This window comes from Cryptomeria japonica, chromosome 4, assembly GCF_030272615.1.
Source record: "Cryptomeria japonica chromosome 4, Sugi_1.0, whole genome shotgun sequence".
Lineage (NCBI taxonomy): Eukaryota > Viridiplantae > Streptophyta > Pinopsida > Cupressales > Cupressaceae > Cryptomeria > Cryptomeria japonica.
The window spans coordinates 303679007-303702612 of NC_081408.1; the positions used below are offsets into that span (position 1 = coordinate 303679007).

Genomic DNA, 23606 nt, shown 5'->3' on the forward strand with positions numbered 1-23606 from the left:
ACATCCCACTTCCCCTTGACGATCACGAGAGTGTATGCTTGGTCTATTTATAGATCTTATTCCTCAATTTTTTGCATATTGATTTTGAAGTTGAGCTATCTCGGAGCGATTGGGCTTAGGGTGCTAGGGTTGCTAGGGATGGATACACCTGTTATGCTAGAGTCCACGAAACGATAGATGACCTTCTTAGGGGAAATTTCTGACAAACAACTGCTAGCAATTATGGCCATAAAGCACCCTCTTATTCTGCATGTTGTAAAAAGAATTTTGGGTGGGGAATTCATGAGACCTTATCACTGGTATCGGGTAAATTTTGATATCTCGACCATGTTCATCTCCATGCTGGTTTATATGGGGATGAGCAAGCAATGAGCCAAGAAAATGACTCAAATGATATTCAAGCACTGCTTTCTTGGTGAGACTGACACTGCCCTAGATAATATCGATGCCAACTTGTGCACCCCATTGCCACAAAACTACTACATGTTGTTGGGAATGGGCGTAGAGGTTAAGAAATTTGTGGTGGTGCAAGACCTTGACCAAGGGAGCCTGGTTGCGGAATGGGACAGGAAGGACCAAAATATTTCTTTCTTGCTTAAGGCAATTGGCGTTCTGTCAGGCCCTAACAAGGCTTGGATGAGGCAGTTTGTTCTGGTAGAGGGTTTGAGTGAAAGACAAGACATTAGAGTCCTGGAAAATGGTGAGTTTGAACCTGACAATGCTTGAGGTTTTGGTTGTGGCAAAGAATGGATACTGGATGATGATCATCTCTCGAAAAAAATGGCTGATTCAGAGGTCCATGTTGATTGTGGGATGGAATTCCCTGTGGTATTGAGAGAGATCATGTTTCAGAAAGCCAAAGAAAGTGAGCAGAATCTGCAGGAGGAGGAGGTCAGTGAACCTAAGGCCATGGCGCTTGAGGAGATGGATGCTGGCTCTAACTAAGCCTCTAGGTAAAGTCTCTCTTTTCTTTTTTCTTTTTTGAACTTTGGCACAACAAACAGACAATAGCCTGTATTTTTGTAAATGTAGTATAAACTATGTAGGGTGGTAGGTGTGTCTATTCGTAGTAGTTAGCATCTATATGATAGTTTTTGGGAATTTTTGAATTAAAATTAGGGGCATCAGTCCTTTGGGATTAGTTGGCAGTGGGAAGCAGGACATATTTCCAAATTATACATGTAAAAATATTTCATATTAATATAATGGGCGTTGCCCCTCTGTAGCTATTTACCTATAAAAAAAATACACATTAAAGGCCTAAAGTGATATCCCCAACTTCTATACACATCACATAACATCCATGGTGAGTAAGCATAGTTCTATAACATGTCACATAATATAAGAACATAATCTTTTAATAATCTAAACATGTCACAACATTGCAACACAATCATTTGATTATTGAAGAAGATAAAGAAAAGTTTTTTATAGAATCATCTAAGGCATCCACAAGAAGTTTCCATTCTACACATGAATTGCACTTGACTAAAATACCTCATTCAATGAAATATTAGACCAAATCTATTAATACTTGACATTATAAATAATAAAATATTAGAAAAACATACATGATATTTTTTAAAATCAACAATTCTACAACATGAACCAATTATAAAAATATAACATGGGCTCATAAAAGATTTGTTGGTATATATGTGTAATGTACATCCAACTGCATGTGAAACATTGTTTGTGGAAATAAATTGGCAACTCATCCTTCTGTGATCATATATTATGAGCTGCCAACCATATAGGATAGATGAATGGCGCCACAAATGGATCAGTGCATCTAGTGACTAAATAGGCCTCGACCTTATGGTCTCTCCCTGCATAATGGGGGAACATAGTGTGTACCCATGTCATAGATACATCCCTCAAGATGGTTTTCCATCCCAGTGTGCAAGTCACACTACGAGAGAGGGAATTATAGAAAGAGAATGGATATATCATCATATGGATTATATGATCGAACAATGTCAATCATATTCATCAACTCATCCCTAATGATGTGAGCCTTGTCCCTATTTGGCTGGGTAGGAGCAATCTGTAATGTACTATCAAGATGTTGTAGAGCCTAAAGGGTTTTGAAAAAAACTAGTCAAGCCCTAGCAGCACTACTATCAGAGGGCATTTGACCAAACTAACTAGATGTTTGGTCACCCTCTGTAATGTTCCCTTGCCACTGTATGACAAGATTGAGAGTGTGCAGGTGTGACCGTACGGTTGCCACTATATGATAAGATTGAGAGTGTGCGGGTGTGACTGTATGATGAGGGTGAGGGCGTATGGTGGAGGTGACCGGTGAGGGTTCTACGTATGATGAGGGTGTGGAATCGTACGGTGCAAATGAGAGTGTATGATGGGGATGTAGGGAGAGGATGTACTGTGGGGTGAGAGGTGTACTATGGGAAGTACGGTGGAGGTATGACATACGGTGGGGATGTACGATTGGGGTGAGTTTGGTGAGATGTACTATGGGGATTACGATGGAGGTGGGAGGTGTATGGTGGTATAACTGTACAATGGGCTTCAGTGGATGTGCGGTGAAGGGGTTGATCATCTGTAAGAAATAAATTCTAAATATTAGGAATCCCTTGTGCATGTATCAGATTAACAAATATTCAACTAGAGAAGTAAACAATGATGAGATTCAAGATTTGTCAAATCCAAAATGAGTACAAATAAACAAAATAGGGTGAGGAGTGAATCTCACTGAAATTGGAAATACCAAATAGGGAGGGTCTTTCACCTTCGAAATGGCGGATAACAGAACTCCAACATGAATTCGCACAATACAGAAAAATACCCAAATTTGCATACCTATGACAAAGACTAACTCAGCCATATATATGGGCTTCGGGAAACTTCCCGAAGGGTTACAAACGGGATGACACGACCAACCAAGACCTGTCTAATCTAATTAAATAAAAGAGCTTGAAAGATTGTTATTAAATTTGGGGCCTTACAATTAAGTAATTAAATTTATTATTTAATTACATTGGGGACATTACAGTCCTCTTGGGCCAAAAATTGCTTGCCCTCAAGCAATTGCAAGCTTGGATGCTCTAGAATTTGCTCGCCTTCCTAGGTGGAACCCTCGATGGGTAGATTCTTCCAGCGCACAAGGAACTCCTTGACTGTGCGTGATCTCAGCCTCTTTTCTCTGACATCAATGATCTCCGTTGGCTACAGAATTGGTTTTCCTTCTTCATCGATGGGTAGCAAATCCTTGGGCGCTGTGATGTGCTTCCCAACAGCCTTCTTAAGACATGACACATGAAAAAAATTGTGAATCTAACTCCCCTTAGGAAGCTCCAACTTGTAGGCAACTTCACCCACCCTCCGAACCACCTTGTAGGGTCCATAGAAATGCGAATTCAGCTTCTCCTTACCACTTGTCTTCAAGGAGGATTGTTTGTACGATTAAAGTTAGAGGTATACCAGATCGCCAACCTCAAAATTTTGCTCAACCCGATGTCAGTTAGCATACATCTTTTTCTAGTTCTGAGCCCTCTGCAGGTTATCTTTGAGAGATGTCAAGATGTCTAAACTCTCTTGAAGTCAATCTTTGGCCCTTGGTGCATGACTATCTCCCAATGCCAGGTCAACAAATGAAGAAGGTTCATAACCATATAGAGCTTTGAAGGGTGGCATTCTTATCGACATGTGATAGGTCGTGTTGTAATAGTATTCACCCAAATGTAACCAGTGAACCCAAGCCTTCTATTGAGCTGAAACGTAGTTCCTCAGATAACCCTCTAGCCATTTGTTCACAATCTCCATTTGTCCATCTGTCTGTAGATGGTAGCTCGTGCTAGGCAACAACACGGTTCCTGCCAACTGAAATAAATCCATCTAGAAGGTACTCAAAAAATGTCTATCCCTATCACTAACTATGTTTTGTGGTAAACCATGTAAGTGGAATACCTCACAAAAGAACAACTCGGTCACTTGAACTGCTTGGTATCCTGTGGGGATGGCAAAAAAATGTGCATACTTGGTCAAACGGTCAACTACGACGAAAATGAAATCCTTTCCTTGCACTCTTGGGAGCCCAGTAATGAAATCCATCAAGATGCTATCTCATTTCTGGTCGAGGATTGGCAGGGGTTGCAGCAGTCCAACCGGTAGGGTGTGCTCAGATTTGTCTTGCTGATAGGTGCAGCATTCTCGCACATACTGCAGGACGTCATTCTTAAGCCCCTTCCAAGAAAACCTTTCTCAGATCTGTCTGTAGGTTTTCAAGTATCCCGGGTGTCTAGCCAAGGGAGATTCGTGCATTTCCTTCAGAATATTTTCCTTCATCTTGGACTCGGGTACCAAATAAATCCTGTCCTTGTAGTAAATGATGTCATCAACTACCTTGTATCAATCATCCTGTACTTGACCATCCATCGGTTCACAGGTAAAAGTATTCTTGGAGTATTCAACCAACAGGTGTTCCTTCCAATCCATTGAAATCTGGGATAAAGAACATATGGTAGGCCTTCTTGACAGGGCATCAACCACCATGTTATTCTTCCCCTTCACATATTCAATGTCGAAATCAAATTCCTAGACTTTTCTCACCCACTTATGTTGTCGTTCATTCAGATCCCTCTGCTCCAAGAAATATCGCAAGTTGTTGTGGTCTATCCGCGCAACAAACTTTGCCGCGACGAGGTACTGCCAAAACTTCGTCAGTGTGTGCATGATGGCAAGCATCTCCTTGTCATAGATGGAGTACAACTGCTCAACTCCCGAGAGCTTCTGACTCTCAAACCCAATGGGGTGATGGTCTTGCATCAACATTGCTCCAATTCCTTCTCCCGAGGCATCACACTCTAGGATGAAAGGGCGAGTGAAGTCTGGTAGGGCCAAAACTGGACACGTACTCATAACTTCTTTTAATTTATTGAAAGTTTGTTGCACCTGCACATTCCAATGGAAGGATCCTTTCTTTGTCAGATCTATCAATGGTGCACCAAGTTGTGAAAATCCTTTCACAAACCTCCTATAATAACTGCACAATCCAAAAAATCCACACAACTCTGAGAGAGTCTTGGGTGGAGGCCAATCCAAAATTGGCTGAATCTTCTCCTGCTGAACTTGTACCCCCTAGGTGCTGATGACGTGACCCAAGTACAGGACTTCGGTCATTGCAAATTCACATTTGGACCTTTTGGCATATAATGATTCCAATTTTATAATCCACAATACTTAATCCATATGTCCCACATGCTCCTCCCAAGTCTTGTTGTAGATGAGTATGTCATCAAAAAATACCAGTAGGAACTTACGTAGTTGCTTGTTGAAGATGTGGTTCATGTAGGACTAAAAAGTGGTCGGAGCATTGGTTAATCCAAATGGCATGACCAACAACTCATAGTGTTTGTAATGGTAGTGAAAATTTGTCTTTTCCACATCTTGCTCCCTCATATGGATCTGATGGTACTTGGAGCGGAGATCAATTTTGGAGAAATAGACTGTACCATGTAGTTCATCTAGCAGCTCATCGATCATGGGAATGGGGTATCTATTCTTGATAGTCTTCTTGTTCAGTACACGGTAGTCAACACACATTCTAAGAGTTTCGTCCTTCTTCTTTACCAGTACCACTGAGGACGCAAAGGAGCTAGAGCTAGGTCGGATCCATCCATTATCAAGGAGTTCCTGGATGGTTTTCTCTCTCTTCTTTGAACTTTTTCGGGTGGCGGTAGGGTGTTGTGATAGCAGGTTTTGCTCCTTCCTCCAACTCGATGGTGTTCTCTAACCCTCGGTGTGGAGGTATACCAGATGGAATGTCAACGAAGACCAAACTATACTTATCCAGAACCGATTGAAGTTCCTCATCCTGTTAGTAAGTCGGATGCTCTTTCACAGGTTTTGTTGAGATCAAGCAATGTGCTACCCAGACTATTTCATCATGTCAGAAGATGGCTTCCATCTGTTTGGCAAAAATCTCCCTCGGGCCACCATTCGACATTCCTTTGAGAACCACCTTCCTGCCATCCACCTCGAATGAGAATTCTATCCTTTTGAAGCTCTACGTTTATTGGTCGAGGGTCTCTATCCATTGAATGCCTAATATGACATTTGTGTCATCCAGATCTACTACAAAGAAATCGTCGATCACTGTGTAATTTCCCATGTTGATGCTTAGTTGCGGAACCAGATGAGTGCATGATAGGAGATTTCCTCTTGCCACCTTGACATCGAATCCTTCATGCTCCTTTGCACACAAACCCCTTCAGGTGACAAGTGATGAGTTTAGGAAGTTGAGCGATGCCCCACTATCGAGCATAACCAAGACTCGTTTCCCTTGGAGTGTACCATGTACCCTAAATACACTACACCTTGGGGTACCCGCCAGTGTGACAATGACCCCTCCCCTCCATATCAATGTGGAGATTCTCTCCGCTAGGCTAGTTTCCTTGACATATTCTTCCCTTGGTGGTTCAATTTCCTCAAGCACCTCTTCCCCATTGGACATTACTTCAATATAGTGAATATTCCCTTTGCCCGAACATCAATGTCCTAGTTCCCATGGCTCCTTGTAGGTGAAACAAAGATTCTTCCTTCTAAGTTCCTATTTTGTGGCTTCATCAAGAAATGATCTCTTCAGAAAGGGTTTATTATCCTTCTCCTTCGAAACGAAAGGTGGTTTGGTATGTGCAAAATTTATGGAAGAGGAAGATGTTGCCATGTTACGAGCCTTTTTTATTACTTCCGTGAGCGTGCTAGGGTTGAACCCCTTTACGCAACCTTTCAGAGGTTCCATCAATCCGTCCATGAACAAGACCATCAATCTCCGTTCTAAGATGTCTGTTACCAACACGGATAGTCTATAGAACTCTGTGATGTAATTGTCCATCGGTCCCGACTGTTTTAGTTGTGCCAACTCCTTGAAATTGAGTTTTGGATCCTTCCTGTCAAACCGATCTATGAGATTCTCTATGAAGTCGGCATAGGAAGTTATTTGGTCATGGCCAAGAGTGACCATTCCATGATGCCACCATTCATGCGCGACTCCTTCCAGGTGAAGTGTCGCAAAATTGATGGCTTCATATTCAGGCATGGGGTTGAGTTAGAAGTAGGTGTCTACTTTTTGAACCCAAGCTTGTGTCGAGGTTGTTGTGGTCCCATCAAAGGATGATAGGTTGATCTTGCCAAGCTTCCACTTGATGTCATTGTTATGGTGTCCATAATAGCCCCGACTTCTATTGCCTGAGTATTTCATCTGGAGCTCAGCATAATCCTTGAAGAATATGTCCCCCTCAAGATTTGCATCCCTCCAATCTTGGTTCAACTGTGCTTGCATCTCCTAAAAGGTGGGTTCATGTTCCCTGCATGGCGCTTCTGATTTTTGAGGATAAGTCAGCATCAGCGACCGTGAATGTGAGCGCTGGACGTTTGACCTTCCAGTGACTGAATCATCGCCATGCCCATTCTATTCTCCATTCATTTTTCCCAAGGCCAATTGTCATAAGGTTTCCTCCATGATTTGTTGTCGTTGATCCCCTCTGGTTATGGTGTTGTTGAGCTGAGCTTGGCTTCTGGTTAGCTCCCTTAATCATGACTTATTTTGCAAGATCATGTGGTTCCTCCATTCGGTCGGTCGAATGGTACCTCCTTCTAGTGTACACTTGCATCCACTACATGATAGGTTGGCAAGATCACAGGCTCCAATACCACTGTAATGTTCTCTTGCCATTGTACAACAAGATTGAGAGTGTGTGGGTGTGACCATACGATGAGGGTGAGGGCGTATGGTGGAGGTGACCGATGGGGGTGCTATGTACGGTGAGGGTGTGGAACCGTACGATGCAAATGGGAGTGTACAGTGGGGTGAGAGGTGTATAGTGGGGTGTATGGCGGAGGTAGGGCATACAGTGGGGATGTACGGTTGGGGGTGAGTTTGGTGAGATGTACAGTAGAGGTGGGAGGTGTACAGTGGTATAACCATATGGTGGGCTTCAGTGGATGTGTGGTGAAGGGGTTGATTGTTTGTAAGCAATAAATTCTGAATATTAGAAATCCCTTGTGCATGTATTAGATTAATAGATATGCAACTAGAGAAGTAAACAATGATGAGATTCAAGATTTGTTAGATCTGAAATGAGTACAAATAAACAGAATAGGGTGAGGGGTGAATCTCACCAAAACTGCAAATACCAAATAGGGAGGGTCTTTCACTTTTGAAATGGTGGATAAAAGAACTCCAACAGGAATTCGTACAATAGAGAAAAAATACCAAAATTCACATACCTATGACAAAGACTAACTCGACCATATATATGGGCTCCGGGAAACTTCCCGAAGGGTTACAAATGGGCCGACATGACCAATCAAGACTTGTCTAATCTAATTAAATAAAATGACCTGAAAGATTGTTATTAAATTTGGGGCCTTACAATAAAGTAATTAAATTTATTATTTAATTACATCGGGGACATTACACCCTCTTGATGAACACCATCCTTAGATAGATGATTGACCATGTGGAAAATATCTGCATGTGTAGTTATAAAAGCACAAAATTTTAAAACTAATTATTCAAACTAATTTAAAGTAATTCAAACTAATTCTAAAAACTATTTTAAACTAATTCAAAAATATCTGAAAATGATACAACTGTAATTTAAAGTAATTTGTACTAATTGAAACTATTTTAAACTTATTCCAAAAAAATTCAAATTGATACAATATTAATTCAAACTAATTTGAAAATGATACAATTTAGTAATTGAATATAAAACATTTGATACAAATTACTTTAAAGAAACATTAAAACTAAATATACATACATACACATACACATACACATACACATACACACATACACATATGTACACAATATATACATACACACACACATATACACACACATACACACACACACATACACACACACATACATACACATACACACACACACACAAACACACACACACACACACACACACACACACACACACACACACACACACACACACACATACATACATACATATACGTTGCATAGACATACATACACACACACATACATACATACATACACACACACACATACACCCACATAAATACACACACACACACACACACACACACACACACACACACACACACACACACACACACACACACACACACACAGTTGGCAATAATGCAACAAATTGAGAGGGGTGCGGGGTGAACCAGTTTGCACAAAAACTTACTGCAACTTAAACCACAAATCGGATGTGACAATTAACAGTTAAAGCATGAAACAACTCCACATCAATAACACACATAACAACAAGATTTTTTGACATGGAAAACCTAGTTAAGGGAAAAACTACGGTGGTAACCTACCCATAATGAGATAATACCTTGTTAGGAGTAAATGAAAATATTACAATGGGGAATGCACATGCATTCAGGCACACTACCTAGAGATCACTGCTCAAAATAAGAAACTCAGAAAGGCTACAACCTTTAGGGAAGGCTCATTGCCTTACAAGAAGGCTCACTGACTTAAAAAAGGATTCAGACAACAATCCGGATTACATGAACTGTGAAAATAACATCTCCATATGCCTGAGTATGGTTCTGATTAAGCACACAGTCTGCTTTGCATCACTTCTCTTCTCTCCTTCACACTTCTGAAAGATCAAATCACTTGACCGCACATACAACTCGATCATACACACTCTCAAAGATTTGCATCCCTCCAATCTTGGTTCAACTGTGCTTGCATCTCCTAAAAGGTGAGTTCATGTTCCCTGCATGGCGCTTCTGATTTTTGAGGATAAGTCAGCATCAGCGACCGTGAATGTGAGCGCTAGACGTTTGACCTTCCAATGACCGAATCATCGCCATGCCCATTCTGTTCTCCATTCATTTTTCCCAAGGCCAATTGTCGTAAGGTTTCCTCCATGATTTGTTGTTGTTGCTCCCCTCTGGTTATGGTGTCATTGAGCTAAGCTTGGCTTCTAGTTAGCTCCCTTAATCATGACTTATTTTGCAAGATCATGTGGTTCCTCCATTCGGTTGGTCGAACGGTACCTCCTTCTAGTGTACACTTGCATCCACTACATCATAAGCTGGCAAGATCACAGGCTCCAATACCACTGTAATGTTCTCTTGCCATTGTACGACAAGATTGAGAGTGTGTGGGTGTGACCGTACGGTGAGGGTGAGGGCGTATGGTGGAGGTGACCGATGAGGGTGCTATGTACGGTGAGGGTGTGGAACCGTACGATGCAAATGGGAGTGTACGGTGGGGTGAGAGGTGTACAGTGGGGTGTATGGTGGAGGTAGGGTGTACAGTGGGGATGTATGGTTGGGGGTGAGTTTGGTGAGATGTATAGTGGAGGTGGGAGGTGTACAGTGGTATAACCATATGGTGGGCTTCAGTGGATGTGTGGTGAAGGAGTTGATTGTTCGTAAGCAATAAATTCGGAATATTAGAAATCCCTTGTGCATGTATTAGATTAACAAATATGCAACTAGAGAAGTAAACAATGATGAGATTCAAGATTTGTTAGATCCGAAATGAGTACAAATAAACAGAATAGGGTGAGGGGTGAATCTCACCAAAACTGCAAATACCAAATAGGGAGGGTCTTTCACTTCCGAAATGGTGGATAAAAGAACTCCAATAGGAATTCGCACAATAGAGAAAAAATACCAAAATTCACATACCTATGACAAAGACTAACTCGACCATATATATGGGCTCCGAGAAACTTCCCGAAGGGTTACAAATGGGCCGACATGACCAATCAAGACTTGTCTAATCTAATTAAATAAAATGACCTGAAAGATTGTTATTAAATTTGGGGCCTTACAATAAAGTAATTAAATTTATTATTTAATTACATCGGGGACATTACACCCTCTTGATGAACACCATCCTTAGATAGATGATTGACCATGTGGAAAATATCTGCATGTGTAGTTATAAAAGCACAAAATTTTAAAACTAATTATTCAAACTAATTTAGAGTAGTTCAAACTAATTCTAAAAACTATTTTAAACTAATTCAAAAATATTTGAAAATGATACAACTGTAATTTAAAGTAATTTGTACTAATTGAAACTATTTTAAACTTATTCCAAAAAAATTCAAATTGATACAATTCTAATTCAAACTAAGTTGAAAACGATACAATTTAGTAGTTGAATATAAAACATTTGATACAAATTACTTTAAAGAAACATTAAAACTAAATATACATACATACACATACACATACACATACACACATACACATACACATATGTACACAATATATACATACACACACACATATACACACACATACACACACACACACATACACACACACATACATACACACACACACACACACACACACACACACACACACACACACACACACACACACACACACACACACACACACACACACACACACACACACACACACACATACATACATACATATACATTGCATAGACATACATACACAGACACATACATACATACATACACACACATACACCCACATAAATACACACACACACACACACACACACACACACACAGACAGTTGGCAATAATGCAACAGACTGAGAGGGGTGCGGGGTGAACCAGTTTGCACAAAAACTTATTGCAACTTAAACCACAAATCGGATCTGATGATTAGCAGTTAAAGCATGAAACAACTCCACATCAATAACACACATAACAACAAGATTTTTTGACATGGAAAACCCGGTTAAGGGAAAAACTACGGTGGGAACCTACCCATAATGAGATAATACCTTGTTAGGAGTAAATGAAAATATTACAATGGGGAATGCACATGCATTCAGGCACACTACCTAGAGCTCACTGCTCAAAATAAGAAACTCAGAAAGGCTACAACCTTTAGGGAAGGCTCATTGCCTTACAAGAAGTCTCATTGACTTAAAAAAGGATTTAGACAACAATCCAGATTACATGAACTATGAAAATAACATCTCCATATGCCTGAGTATGGTTCTGATTAAGCACACAGTCTGCTTTGCATCACTTATCTTCTCTCCTTCACACTTCTAAAAGATCAAATCACTTGACCGCACATACAACTCGATCATACACACTCTCAAAGATTGCAGACATACATCTTACATGACTTACATTTATTTATACAAGTCACCAACCTATATTTCAAGGTCGGCTAAACCCTCAACACAAATAACAAAATAATGACCTCACAGGGTACAAAAATACATGCAGACCAAAACGATATTGACTAAGACATAGTTTAGAACCAAATCAATACCACAAACATGCAACACCTCCAAGAATTACGCCTCGATCATCTGCAACACGCTACAACCATCAAGAATGCCACATAACATGAAGAACGTCATCGGACGAAGAAAATCTTCAATAACGTGCACAATGTTCAATGCAAACCACCAATACGCATAGCACATGATCCATAAACATTCACAAGCAACGTGAATTGCACCACAACAACCACAACAACTCGGATCATCAGAATCATCATCATCTCTTTATTGTAGCTCAAGAACATCAACATAACTAACTGTCAACCTGAAATATTTGATTGTGGATTTTCAAATCATGAACCAATCGAACTAAGGACACAAATCAATGTCCAAAACACATCCTATGCATCCGCAACAAAAGATATTACAATTTCGAATCAATATGGAGCACAAACTAGAATACTGAATAACACAAACAACTTAATAACATCCTCTATACTAGATCTCATAACTCGATCAAAACATCATGCAGACCTCTACAAATGGGAATGAACCATCTGCAAACAACATACTAGAAACTCTTTAATCTACATCAACTCATTTGCAAAACACAAGCTAAAGCAACTCATCCAACCTAACCGCAACATAGGAATACACAGAAGAATATGTTGGTATCAATGACAACACAACATTCCAACAATCTTCTCAGCAACATCCAACACACACATACACACACATAAACATGCATGCATACATACATACATACATACATACATACATACATACATACATACACATACACACATACATACATATACATTACATAGACACGCATACATCCATACATACATACATACATACATACATACATACACACACATACACACACATACACACATATACATTACATAGACACACACACATACATACATACATACACACACATACACACATACACACATATACATTACATAGACACACATACATACATACATACATACATAGATACATACATACATACACACACATACATACATACACACATACATACACATACACATACATACACACACATACACATACACACATAGACACATACATACATACATATATGCACATACACACATACATATACATGCACATACACGCACATACATACAAATATACACACACACACACATACACACATGCATACACACATAAATGCATACATACACATACACATACACACATACATACACGCATACACACACACACACACACACACACACACACACACACACACATACAAACACACACACACACACACATGCATACATGCATATACATACATACATATACATGTACATACACCCACATACATACATACACACATACACACATACACACATGTATACACACATACATACATACATACACATACACACATACATACACACACACACACACATACATACATACATACATACATACACATACACACACATATATACATCCACACACATGTTACATACACACATATATACATACACATACATGTGCACATGCAAATAGACATGTAGACATACTTGTGCACATGCACATATACATGTAGACATACTTGTGCACATGCACATATACATGTAGACATACTTGTACACATGCACATGCACATACACACATACATACATATACATATATACACATACACACATACATGCATATGGACATATATACATATAAATACACACTTACATGTATACACATACATCCACACACATACACACACATGCATGTACATCTATGTATGCATGTGTATGTGTGTGTGTATGTGTAGGTGTATATATATGTGTATGTGCATGTGCAGGTGTTGGTGCAGGTGCAAGTGTAGGCGTGGGTGTGGGTGTGGGTGTTTGTGTATGTGTTTGTATATAAGGATTGACGTTTGTATGTGTATGTGTGTATATTGATTAGTATTTTTTATGGTTTAATAGTAAGGTTAATGAGAAAATGAACATTTTTTTGTCATCATTTAATAGTAACGATTATATTTTTCTAATGGTTTCATAGTGTGGGTTTTCAAAATTTGTTTGGTTTAATGTATTTTTTACATTTTTCTAATGGTTTCATACTAAAGGTTTTCAGAAAATTGACAAACTAGAAAAATAAAAAAAACACGTAACAAGAAATATATTTATTTTTTAAACCACAAAAACAAAACTAAAAAAAAGAGAAGAAATTTGTACATACATAAAAAAACAAGGGCCGAAACTAAGCTCTCTTTGTAGTTTGACCGAACTCCCAAAGCTCCTAGGTGTTAAATGGTGCCCCCCCCCCCCACCCCGTCGAAAATCAGGTTTATATAACCAATAGTTCAATTGAACTCAGTTCAACCGAACTCTTGGCACCATCGGGCACCACGCGATGGGAAAATGGTCTGGTCGAACTTAGTTCGATCGAACTCAGTTGGGCTGAACTAAGTTTAGTCAGATTGTACCAGTTAGCCCAAAGGGTGACACAACATTATGCTTTTGCCCTAACCCCCTACTATCTAGCCAGACAAAGAATGTTAGGCCAGAGCGCTAGAGCAGGAAAGAAAGAAAGTTCTTACATCCCCAAGCTAAACAACAACCAAACTAGACATAATTGCTCACATGGGCATAGGTGGAAGAAAGCTCTCATTCAGAGAATCAAGAACTATGCCCCCCCTCTATTTGAAGGGCTAGCCCCCAATTCAATGCACCCTGATAATATTCATTCATCATTTTGAAAGGCTGCACAAACTACCGCGAAGTTCATCCTATTGGAATGCCATTTGAACAACCAACACAACAGCTGAATAATAACTAATTATCCTCTCAATTTTAATTCTCTTCTCAAGAAGCTCTCAAGCACTCCCTACTGTTTGTTGTAGAGATACAACATGGAGAAGCACTAGCAAATATGGGGTTGGTAATCACAATAAAGTAGAACCATATGTAGAGTAGAACAAGCATACCTCAATGATACGAGAAGAGCCTTGAATTCAAGTGCAATGTTGAACATAAAGTCTGTGTTTCGAGTAAACCATTCAATATATCCTTCATTTCCTATATAAACGAAGATTAGAGAATAAGATGAAGCACCAACCCAGTGTTTTAAGTTGATGAGATACCTTTGTTGAAATGTGACATAGCTTTGATGTGTGAAACTAAAATGGCCCAAAGTTTGTGTGAAGTATTTGACATCATATTGTGCAAATGGGGAAGAATTAGAGTGATGTGCATGAGTGTTAGATGTCCTATGAGTTTGTGAGCATAAGGAAGCAACAAGCACAAAATGAAGTCCAGCCAATACAAGAAATGTACAAAATAGTCGACACCCTTCATGTTCACAGGCGTAGTCATAAAAAGCATGATCTTTTGTTTATTTTTTGGAAATTCATGTAAGATGGTGGAAGCATAGTTTACGCACGTGGAAATATTTTTATGAATGCATGCAAAATATGAAGGAAGAGACTAGATCCATGTCTTACATTGCATAAAGCCACAGCATTGAAAACATAGAATATTATTTTTTATTTTCAATTCACAATGAAAAAAAATAATGTCAATATTATTTGGATATATAATGAGTTTAATTTTTAATAAATATTTAGATGAATATAACAATATGATTAAATCTATAAGTAACATAGAAATATATAAAAATGAATTAAAGAGGAAATAAGGCAACTAAAGAAGCAAATTGAATTTGATATGACCATTCAATATGGCAGAGTCACCGAGAACTATTTGTGTGTCCATGTCTTCTATACATTGTAACTTGCAAGTACATTGCAACATCACGTATAGAATATCAATGATAAAATGTGTAACTTCCAAATTTAGATCTCATGGATATAGTTTAGAGATTGTGTTGTTTATAACATTTGCATATTGCTAGCCATTTCCTTGATACTTTTGAAAATTAGATCTGAATACTAATCACATTGCTTTTTAGAAAAATCCTATTGACTCACCTTTGTATAGAAAAACCGTGCAACTGCTGGTATAAATTTATTGTACTGATGTGTCATACCTATCACTAAAGCAAAATCCTATTGACCTACCTTTGTATAGAAAAACCGTGCAACTACTAGTATAAATTTATTGTATTGATGTGTCATACCTATGGCAATGGCTATGCAGCGGACAAAATGGCCCGCGCATGCCATGCCTTCTCCATGGATGCCCCCCATGTCACGACTACATGGCACTGCACTGCCTTTTGTCCTCCTGCACAAACGTCGTGAATGGCCAATCACTGTCCAATCAAACCGTACACGTCCACCACCATCAATCCATCAGCTTGATAAGTTATATATTTAATTTTTTTATTTTTATTTATTTTAATATAATTGTATTATAATATATAATTATGTGATTTTAACATATATATTGTCGATAAGTTATATATTTAATTTTTTTTATTTTTTTTATTTTAATATAATTGTATTATAATATATAATTATGTGATTTTAACATATATGTAAATTTTAATAATATTATTTTTTAACTTTTTAAGATACATTAGGTAAATAACAGTTTAATTTTTTAATTATATATTTCTTTTTTTAATAATAAATTTAATTTAAAAATAAAAGTAAAAAAGTTGTAATTAAGTAAAAATATGTGTAACTAATATATAAATTTAACACATATATTAAAAAAATTATTAATATAACTTAAAAATAAAAATAAAAGTATAATATAATTAAAAAGAAGCTTTAAAAAATATAAAAATATGTGTAACTTGGTTAAATATTTTTAACTAACTTAGTTACTTAGTTCCTTTTATTTTTAGTTTAGTAAATTTTTGATATTTCTTAACTTAAATATGTGTAACTTAGTTACTTAAATATTTTTAACTAAGTAACTTAGTTACTTTTAGTTTATTTTTTAATTTTTTTTTAACTTAAATATGTGTAACTAATCATTAATTTTAACTTACATATGTTAAAATCGCTTAATTAGTTATATATTATGGATGTTAAAATTTTACATTACTTACACATATTTAAATTTTATTTTTAAGTTATATTAATATTTTTTTAATATATATGTTTAATTTGCATATTTTGTATATTAGTTACATAGACTTAATTACACATATTTTGTAAGTGTATATTTTTATTTTGTAACTAATATACAAAATATTCAAATTAAACATATATATTAAAAAAATATTAATATAACTTAAAAATAAAATTAAAATATGTGTAAGTAATGTAAAATTTTAACATCCATAATATATAACTAATTAAGCAATTTTAACATATGTAAGTTAAAATTAATGATTAGTTACACATATTTAAGTTAAAAAAAATAAAAAAATAAACTAAAAGTAACTAAGTAAGTTAGTTAAAAATATTTAAGTAACTAAGTTACACATATTTAAGTTAAGAAATATCAAAAATTTACTAAACTAAAAATAAAAGGAACTAAGTAACTAAGTTAGTTAAAAATATTTAACCAAGTTACACATATTCTTACTTAATTACAATTTTTTTACTTTTATTTTTAAATTATATTTATTATTAAAAAATGAAATATATAATTAAAAAATTAAACTGTTATTTACCTAATGTATTTTAAAAAGTTAAAAAATAATATTATTAAAATTTACATACATGTTAAAATCACATAATTATATATTATAATACAATTATATTAAAATAAATAAAAATAAAAAAATTAAATATATAACTTATCGAGGATTGATGGTGGTGGACGTGTACGCTTTGATTGGACAGTGATTGGCCGTTCCCGACGTTTGCGCAGGAGGACGGAAGGCAGTGCAGTGTCGTGCAGTCGTGACATGGGGGCATCCATGGAGAAGGCATGGCATGCGCGGGCCATTTTGTCCGCTGCATAGCAATTGCCCATACCTATCACTATGACGCCTCCATTACGATAGCATATTTGAATTTTGTGATGCTTCATTCATGTCTTTGAAAATTGCCACTGCGTACCGTACAGCCATGTTTCACGTTCTTAGCTTCAGTCAATACAACCAAAAAGTCAACTGGCAAAACGTACACCGCCAGTTACTAACTATAGCCAGATTAGTTATTCAGCATTAAAAATCACAGTCGTATGCAACCGAAAGGAAACTTGCATACGCCATTGACTGCAACATTTCAATATCTCTGCAAAGGAAACTAATGTTTGATGGTTAGTCTAAAACCGTCGATTCATTATTTTTTTTTGTCGTCTTCGGACTTTTTTCCGTCTGAAAGATCTTTGTAATGCTGGAATTCGTATTCTCTACAATTTTTTGGTTCGCTTGATTTGTTTTATGGGCCGCAGAGGTTTGCCTATGCGAAGAATCAGAATCGAGGGTTCTAACGCTTGGTAATAATTACTGCTGTAAATGTTTCTGGATTAATTATACTGTGTATAAAAGTTTACACAGTGTAATCCAGAAACATTTACAACATTCATCATTGCTCTTAATAATTACTGTATCCTCCTCATTTTCGCTTCCTGACGATTTGTTTAGTCCACAGCCATTAGCGTAGTAATCTCCGTTACTGCACAGCTTAAAGGAACACACCGAAAACGGGTGGGCAGGCTTGTAGAACCTTGGGAGAGATTGTCATGAAGTATACTGCGTTCTGATCACGTTCGGATCATCTGGGTCATGTATCTATAGAGTGAATTGTAGTTAAGAGTCTTGCTATTCTTGGATTGAATTTCAAGTTTTTTCACCCGATGAAAGCCACGATTATCAAATTTCATTTCAATCTAAATGTCGCTGTTATTAAGGATATTTGGTAAACACTGGTGGGCATTTTGAATTAGGTATGTGGATTGAGAACTGTTCCAAATGGAATGACGTTGTCGTTGGACAGTACTGAGCGAAAGGCAGTGAAGATTCTTCCTGCCTTGCTTTTTGAAAATTTCTCTACCAAATCCAATTCAAATACGGCAGTTCATGGTAGGATCATTGAATGAGATTTGACTTTTCATTATAACTCGTTTCTATTTTATACGGATTTCACATGGTAAATTCAGAATAAGAGTGATTTGAAACAAAGTCGTGCCCAAAAAATTGACTAATTTGATCCGCGTGCACCGCCCTGTGGGAGCGTTTTATTTGACTTTAGTGATAACGTTTTAATTATGAAAGAGGCGTTTGGGCGTACATATTCATCTTGTGTAAGGCCATAACTATGAGAAATCTTAAGTAAATTTAAGTATTCAATTTGAAGCCGTCATAGTCCACTCCAAACATAACGTTTTCCCACGCGTTGATTTAGGATCGAGTTTTCCTAAGTGGCCGTGGTCACACTATTATAGTACACGCAAATATGATAGTTAAGTACACTCTCAATCAGAAAATAAGAATTTTCTAGATTATAATAGATTTTTGAATTCAATTGTCAAATATAAAAAAAAAACCGTTGAAAGAGAAAAAACTTGATGATAGTTTACGAATTACCCGAAATATTAGTACAATTTTTTTTAACAGAATTGAATCTAAAAATCTATTAGAATCCACAACATGTGCAAATCTCATAAATTTAAAAATTTCTGTTTGTACGGTGGCTGAGCGAGTAAGTATGACCGGAGATTAGAGTTCTTTCAGACATCACGTTTACAATAGCAACGGAATTTAAAATATTTTGTTTGAACTTTGAAGAGTTCATAGTATAAACACTACTTTCATTGAATCCACCTAAAGATTTCTTTTACTTTTAGTTCGGGACCCCATCCCCGCCAAAATATTAAAAAACAAAAAGAATTTATAAACATGGCAAAAGCATTGCCACAGACTCTGGTACTTTGTAACCATTGCAGTCGCGTAATTATTCATTTCAGTTAGAATTTTGAAGCTTCTGTCATGGGCAGCCACACGAAATACAATTTACAGGTTCCTTCTGCATTTTTTTCTGCCTTGTTGTCTACTGCTGCTGCTCTTTTCCACAACTCAATGATGCTGCTGCAACCACTGATCCGAAAGAAGGTGAAGCCTCCCTTTAAATTGGTTTCTCAAACTAAATTGGCAGGGATTCATTACAGAATAAATAATGTGTTTTAGCTTGTTTGTTCATGGTGTTTATAGTTGAGGCACTCAAAGTAATTGCCAGCAAAATGAAGATTTCGAATTGGGACTTTAGTTTGGATCCGTGCAAAAATGACGATTCAAACTGGTATACTCTTGACGACGCACTCGGGCCGCGTGGGGTCATGTGCAACTGTGAATTTGAGAAAAATACCACTTGCCATGCCGTTAAGCTGTAGGCACCTCTCGCCTTTAAAATCATGTTAGTTTATTCATTAGAGTTATGTAACGAGATACACATTTTTCTTGATATATTGCAGAATAGTGGTGTATGAAGAACTGATAGGGATTATTCCCCCTGAATTGGCTAATCTTACCTACTTGCAAAGCATGTAAGTACGACTTAAAGATTTTCAAACGTTTGTCCTTCCTGTCAAGTTAAATCAACTAGATTTTGTAAAACAAGGTGTAATTTACTGAATTTTAGTAACTCTTAAATAGCGACCTGAGATTCAATTATCTGAGTGGATCGATTCCTGCAACTATAGGCTCATTATCGCGCCTTGAATATATGTAAGCGAGCAAGAGCCTTTTCCCATATAAATTGTGCATTATTATTTTCTTGTTCAAGATGTTTTAGGTGTCAATAATTTAAGTTGTGATTTGCATGTTATAACAGGTCGCTTGTGCAAAATCGTTTAACTGGTCAAATTCCGAAGGAATTGGGGAACCTTACTAAGCTGATATCTCTGTAATCTTACCATCTATCGCTTAGATTGAATTTAGTCGCATATTAATATTGATTTCGATGAAATAAATGTGTTTTGTGTGTATCCGGTGCAGGAGTTTTGAGATGAATAGCTTATCTGGAACGCTGCCGCCAGAGCTTGGGAAGTTGACAAATCTGGAACGATTGTAAGTTCATGTTTGTGCTATCCTTGATGGACTCCGAACTTTTTAGTTTTTTTTGTATTTGGACTCTGCTATCCATCCCGGCCTCTAATTTTTGTTTATTTTCACTATTAATTTTGAACTGTATGCATTTTTAACTCATAGTCTAAATTTTGTTTATTAGATCTATGAGCAGGCTTAAGGGAGACGGACTCTATAAAAAATTAAAAATGGCTACTCTTCTAGAGGGTCAAGTCTGTAATAAATTTATATTAACTACGATGAGTCTGATTACATATTTTAGTCTATATGTAGTCTATATTAACAGAACTGTAAACTATATTAAGAAATCAAACTACATACAATTGAAAGAGCAACATGCTAAAACGTTGCTGCTGAAGAAATAGCTACAGCAGGCATCAGACTAAAACAGTAATAACTAAAACAATAATGACTGCTGTAGAAACAGCTTCAGTAGGCAAATACATAGCTCAAATACACAGGAAATCCTTGAAAGCCAACTCCACTAAAATGCCAAGCATAACAGTTACGTGAGGTCTCATGAAAGTAAGAGTATAACCACACAAAATAACCTTTTTGCTACCAAAAAATTTGGAGTCTATAGCAGCAGCAATTGTAAAGAAATCATAGAAATCAGCAAAGAAGACTCCTTAGCTGTCTTTATAAATTTCTTCCCAGCTGGGGCAGGCACCACAAACCAATATTCGTCAATAACAATGAACAACTGAAGGAAAAAACCGCTGTCATTATTGTCCTCCATTGTCATCAGATCAAGATTGTCTGCAAAAAGTTGCTGAGTGGAGCTTAAGAGCCTGTAGAGTGCACTTTGAGATACAAAGTTCTGAGACGAAACAGAATTTGAAAGCATGTCATTAGCCTCTGCATGAGATTTCTACCACAAAAACCCAGTGTCGTCAGATGAGAGCAATCCTCGTCTGTAGGCAGAAGGAAGTACATAATGGTGCATATCTTTCCATGCCCAAGAAGAAATTCCATTAGGTTTCTGCAGATTGTTTTCAAACTTTTTAATTTGCTATTGAATCTCATTCAGACTTTTAAAAAGATCTGGGCTCAAACTAGGCGTAGTTCGTAAAACCTAGATGTGGATGGAAAGGTCCAAACACACCATGTGAATTTAAATGTACAAGGGGAGAAAGGAATGAGAGAAAACATCCAGGCAACGAAACCTCCAGTCTTACCGTAGACATAGTATTACTTCGACTTCCTCCTCATTAGTCTTCGAACTCGGTTGGAGTGCAAAAGACTAGTCAACAGTATCTTCATTGGAGACCCCTGTAATGGATTTGAGGAATTCCACAACGCGCGCGATAATGCTGCTCAGCCACAGTTTCCCCCATAGCTTCAATCATGAATGGCACAAGGGGCATTGTAGTTGGGGTGCACAACAGGCCAAACCCCAGGTCCACTTAGAAAACCAAGCCCCACAACAGCCTGCTCTACAACAGATTTCAGACCCACATGCCATTTAGGCTTAATGAGAACCTCGACAATCTTCTTCACAGCGTCTTTACCTTCTCCTAGGTCTTGCATGATTACCACAAACTGACAGGCACCAATAGAATTGACTCTATATCTGTTTCAACCTTCATGAAAGCTTTTCCTAATGCCATCTTTATCAATTCGAGAACCATGGAGAAATTTAATGAGAAACTCGACAATCTTCTTCACAGCGTCTTTAGCTTCTCCTAGGTGTTGTATGATTACCACAAACTGATAGGCAATAATAGAATTGACTCTATACCTGTTTCAACCTTCACGAAAGCTTTTCCCAATGCCATCTTTATCAATTGAAGAACCATGGAGAAATCGGTTTTAAATATGTAATTGTTATTAAGTTGGTCTAGTGGTGAAAAACTTATTTACCTCAAGATATATATGACTTACTTTCAAGTTAGCTAACTACTTCTTCACAAAATACTATTAAATTTCCATTTATTAAATTTCTTCCACCCTAAATATATCTATAATTATGAGAGAACAACCATCAACTATTATTTTCTTAATCCTAAGCTTTAAACTTTCTTGAATCTTTGCTTCATTATTTGTTTGAATAGGGAGAGGGATGCACACCTTGCCTATTTTATCACATTTGTGATTTTTAAATATATATCTACTCTTGGATTGTCCCAAAATATCTTTGAAAGCCCTACTAAAATTCATCTTTATCAATCTTTCCTCTAAAAGAGTCCAAATAGCTCCCAACCTCTGAATAGAGCTAGGATTAACCCTAAAAGCTCATGTACTTATTTTTAAGGTGGGGCTATGAACTTTGTTTATGTTGCTATTTAATATGTAGTAAAAGAGTTTTATGTTTTCATTTATAAATTCTTTTAATTAATTTTGAAAGGTTGTCATTGGATTTTGGATTAAATTTTCGCTAATATTAATAGATTTAAATTTAAATTTTTAAATTTAATTAAAAAAATTATTGATAGTTATTGGTATTAGTATATTT

The 23606-nt window shown here is 37.0% G+C and overlaps 1 protein-coding gene across 1 annotated transcript; it reads left to right on the forward strand.

The window, feature by feature from the left end:
• Positions 1-780: 780 nt before the first annotated feature.
• On the forward strand, positions 781-21587 carry LOC131875107 (probable leucine-rich repeat receptor-like serine/threonine-protein kinase At3g14840). The gene is made up of 9 exons (XM_059219129.1): positions 781-891; positions 19015-19150; positions 20279-20453; positions 20539-20610; positions 20720-20791; positions 20898-20969; positions 21062-21133; positions 21294-21363; positions 21573-21587. Exons 1-9 carry the CDS (start codon positions 781-783, stop codon positions 21585-21587), a joined length of 795 nt encoding a protein of 264 aa, XP_059075112.1.
• Positions 21588-23606: the final 2019 nt, after the last annotated feature.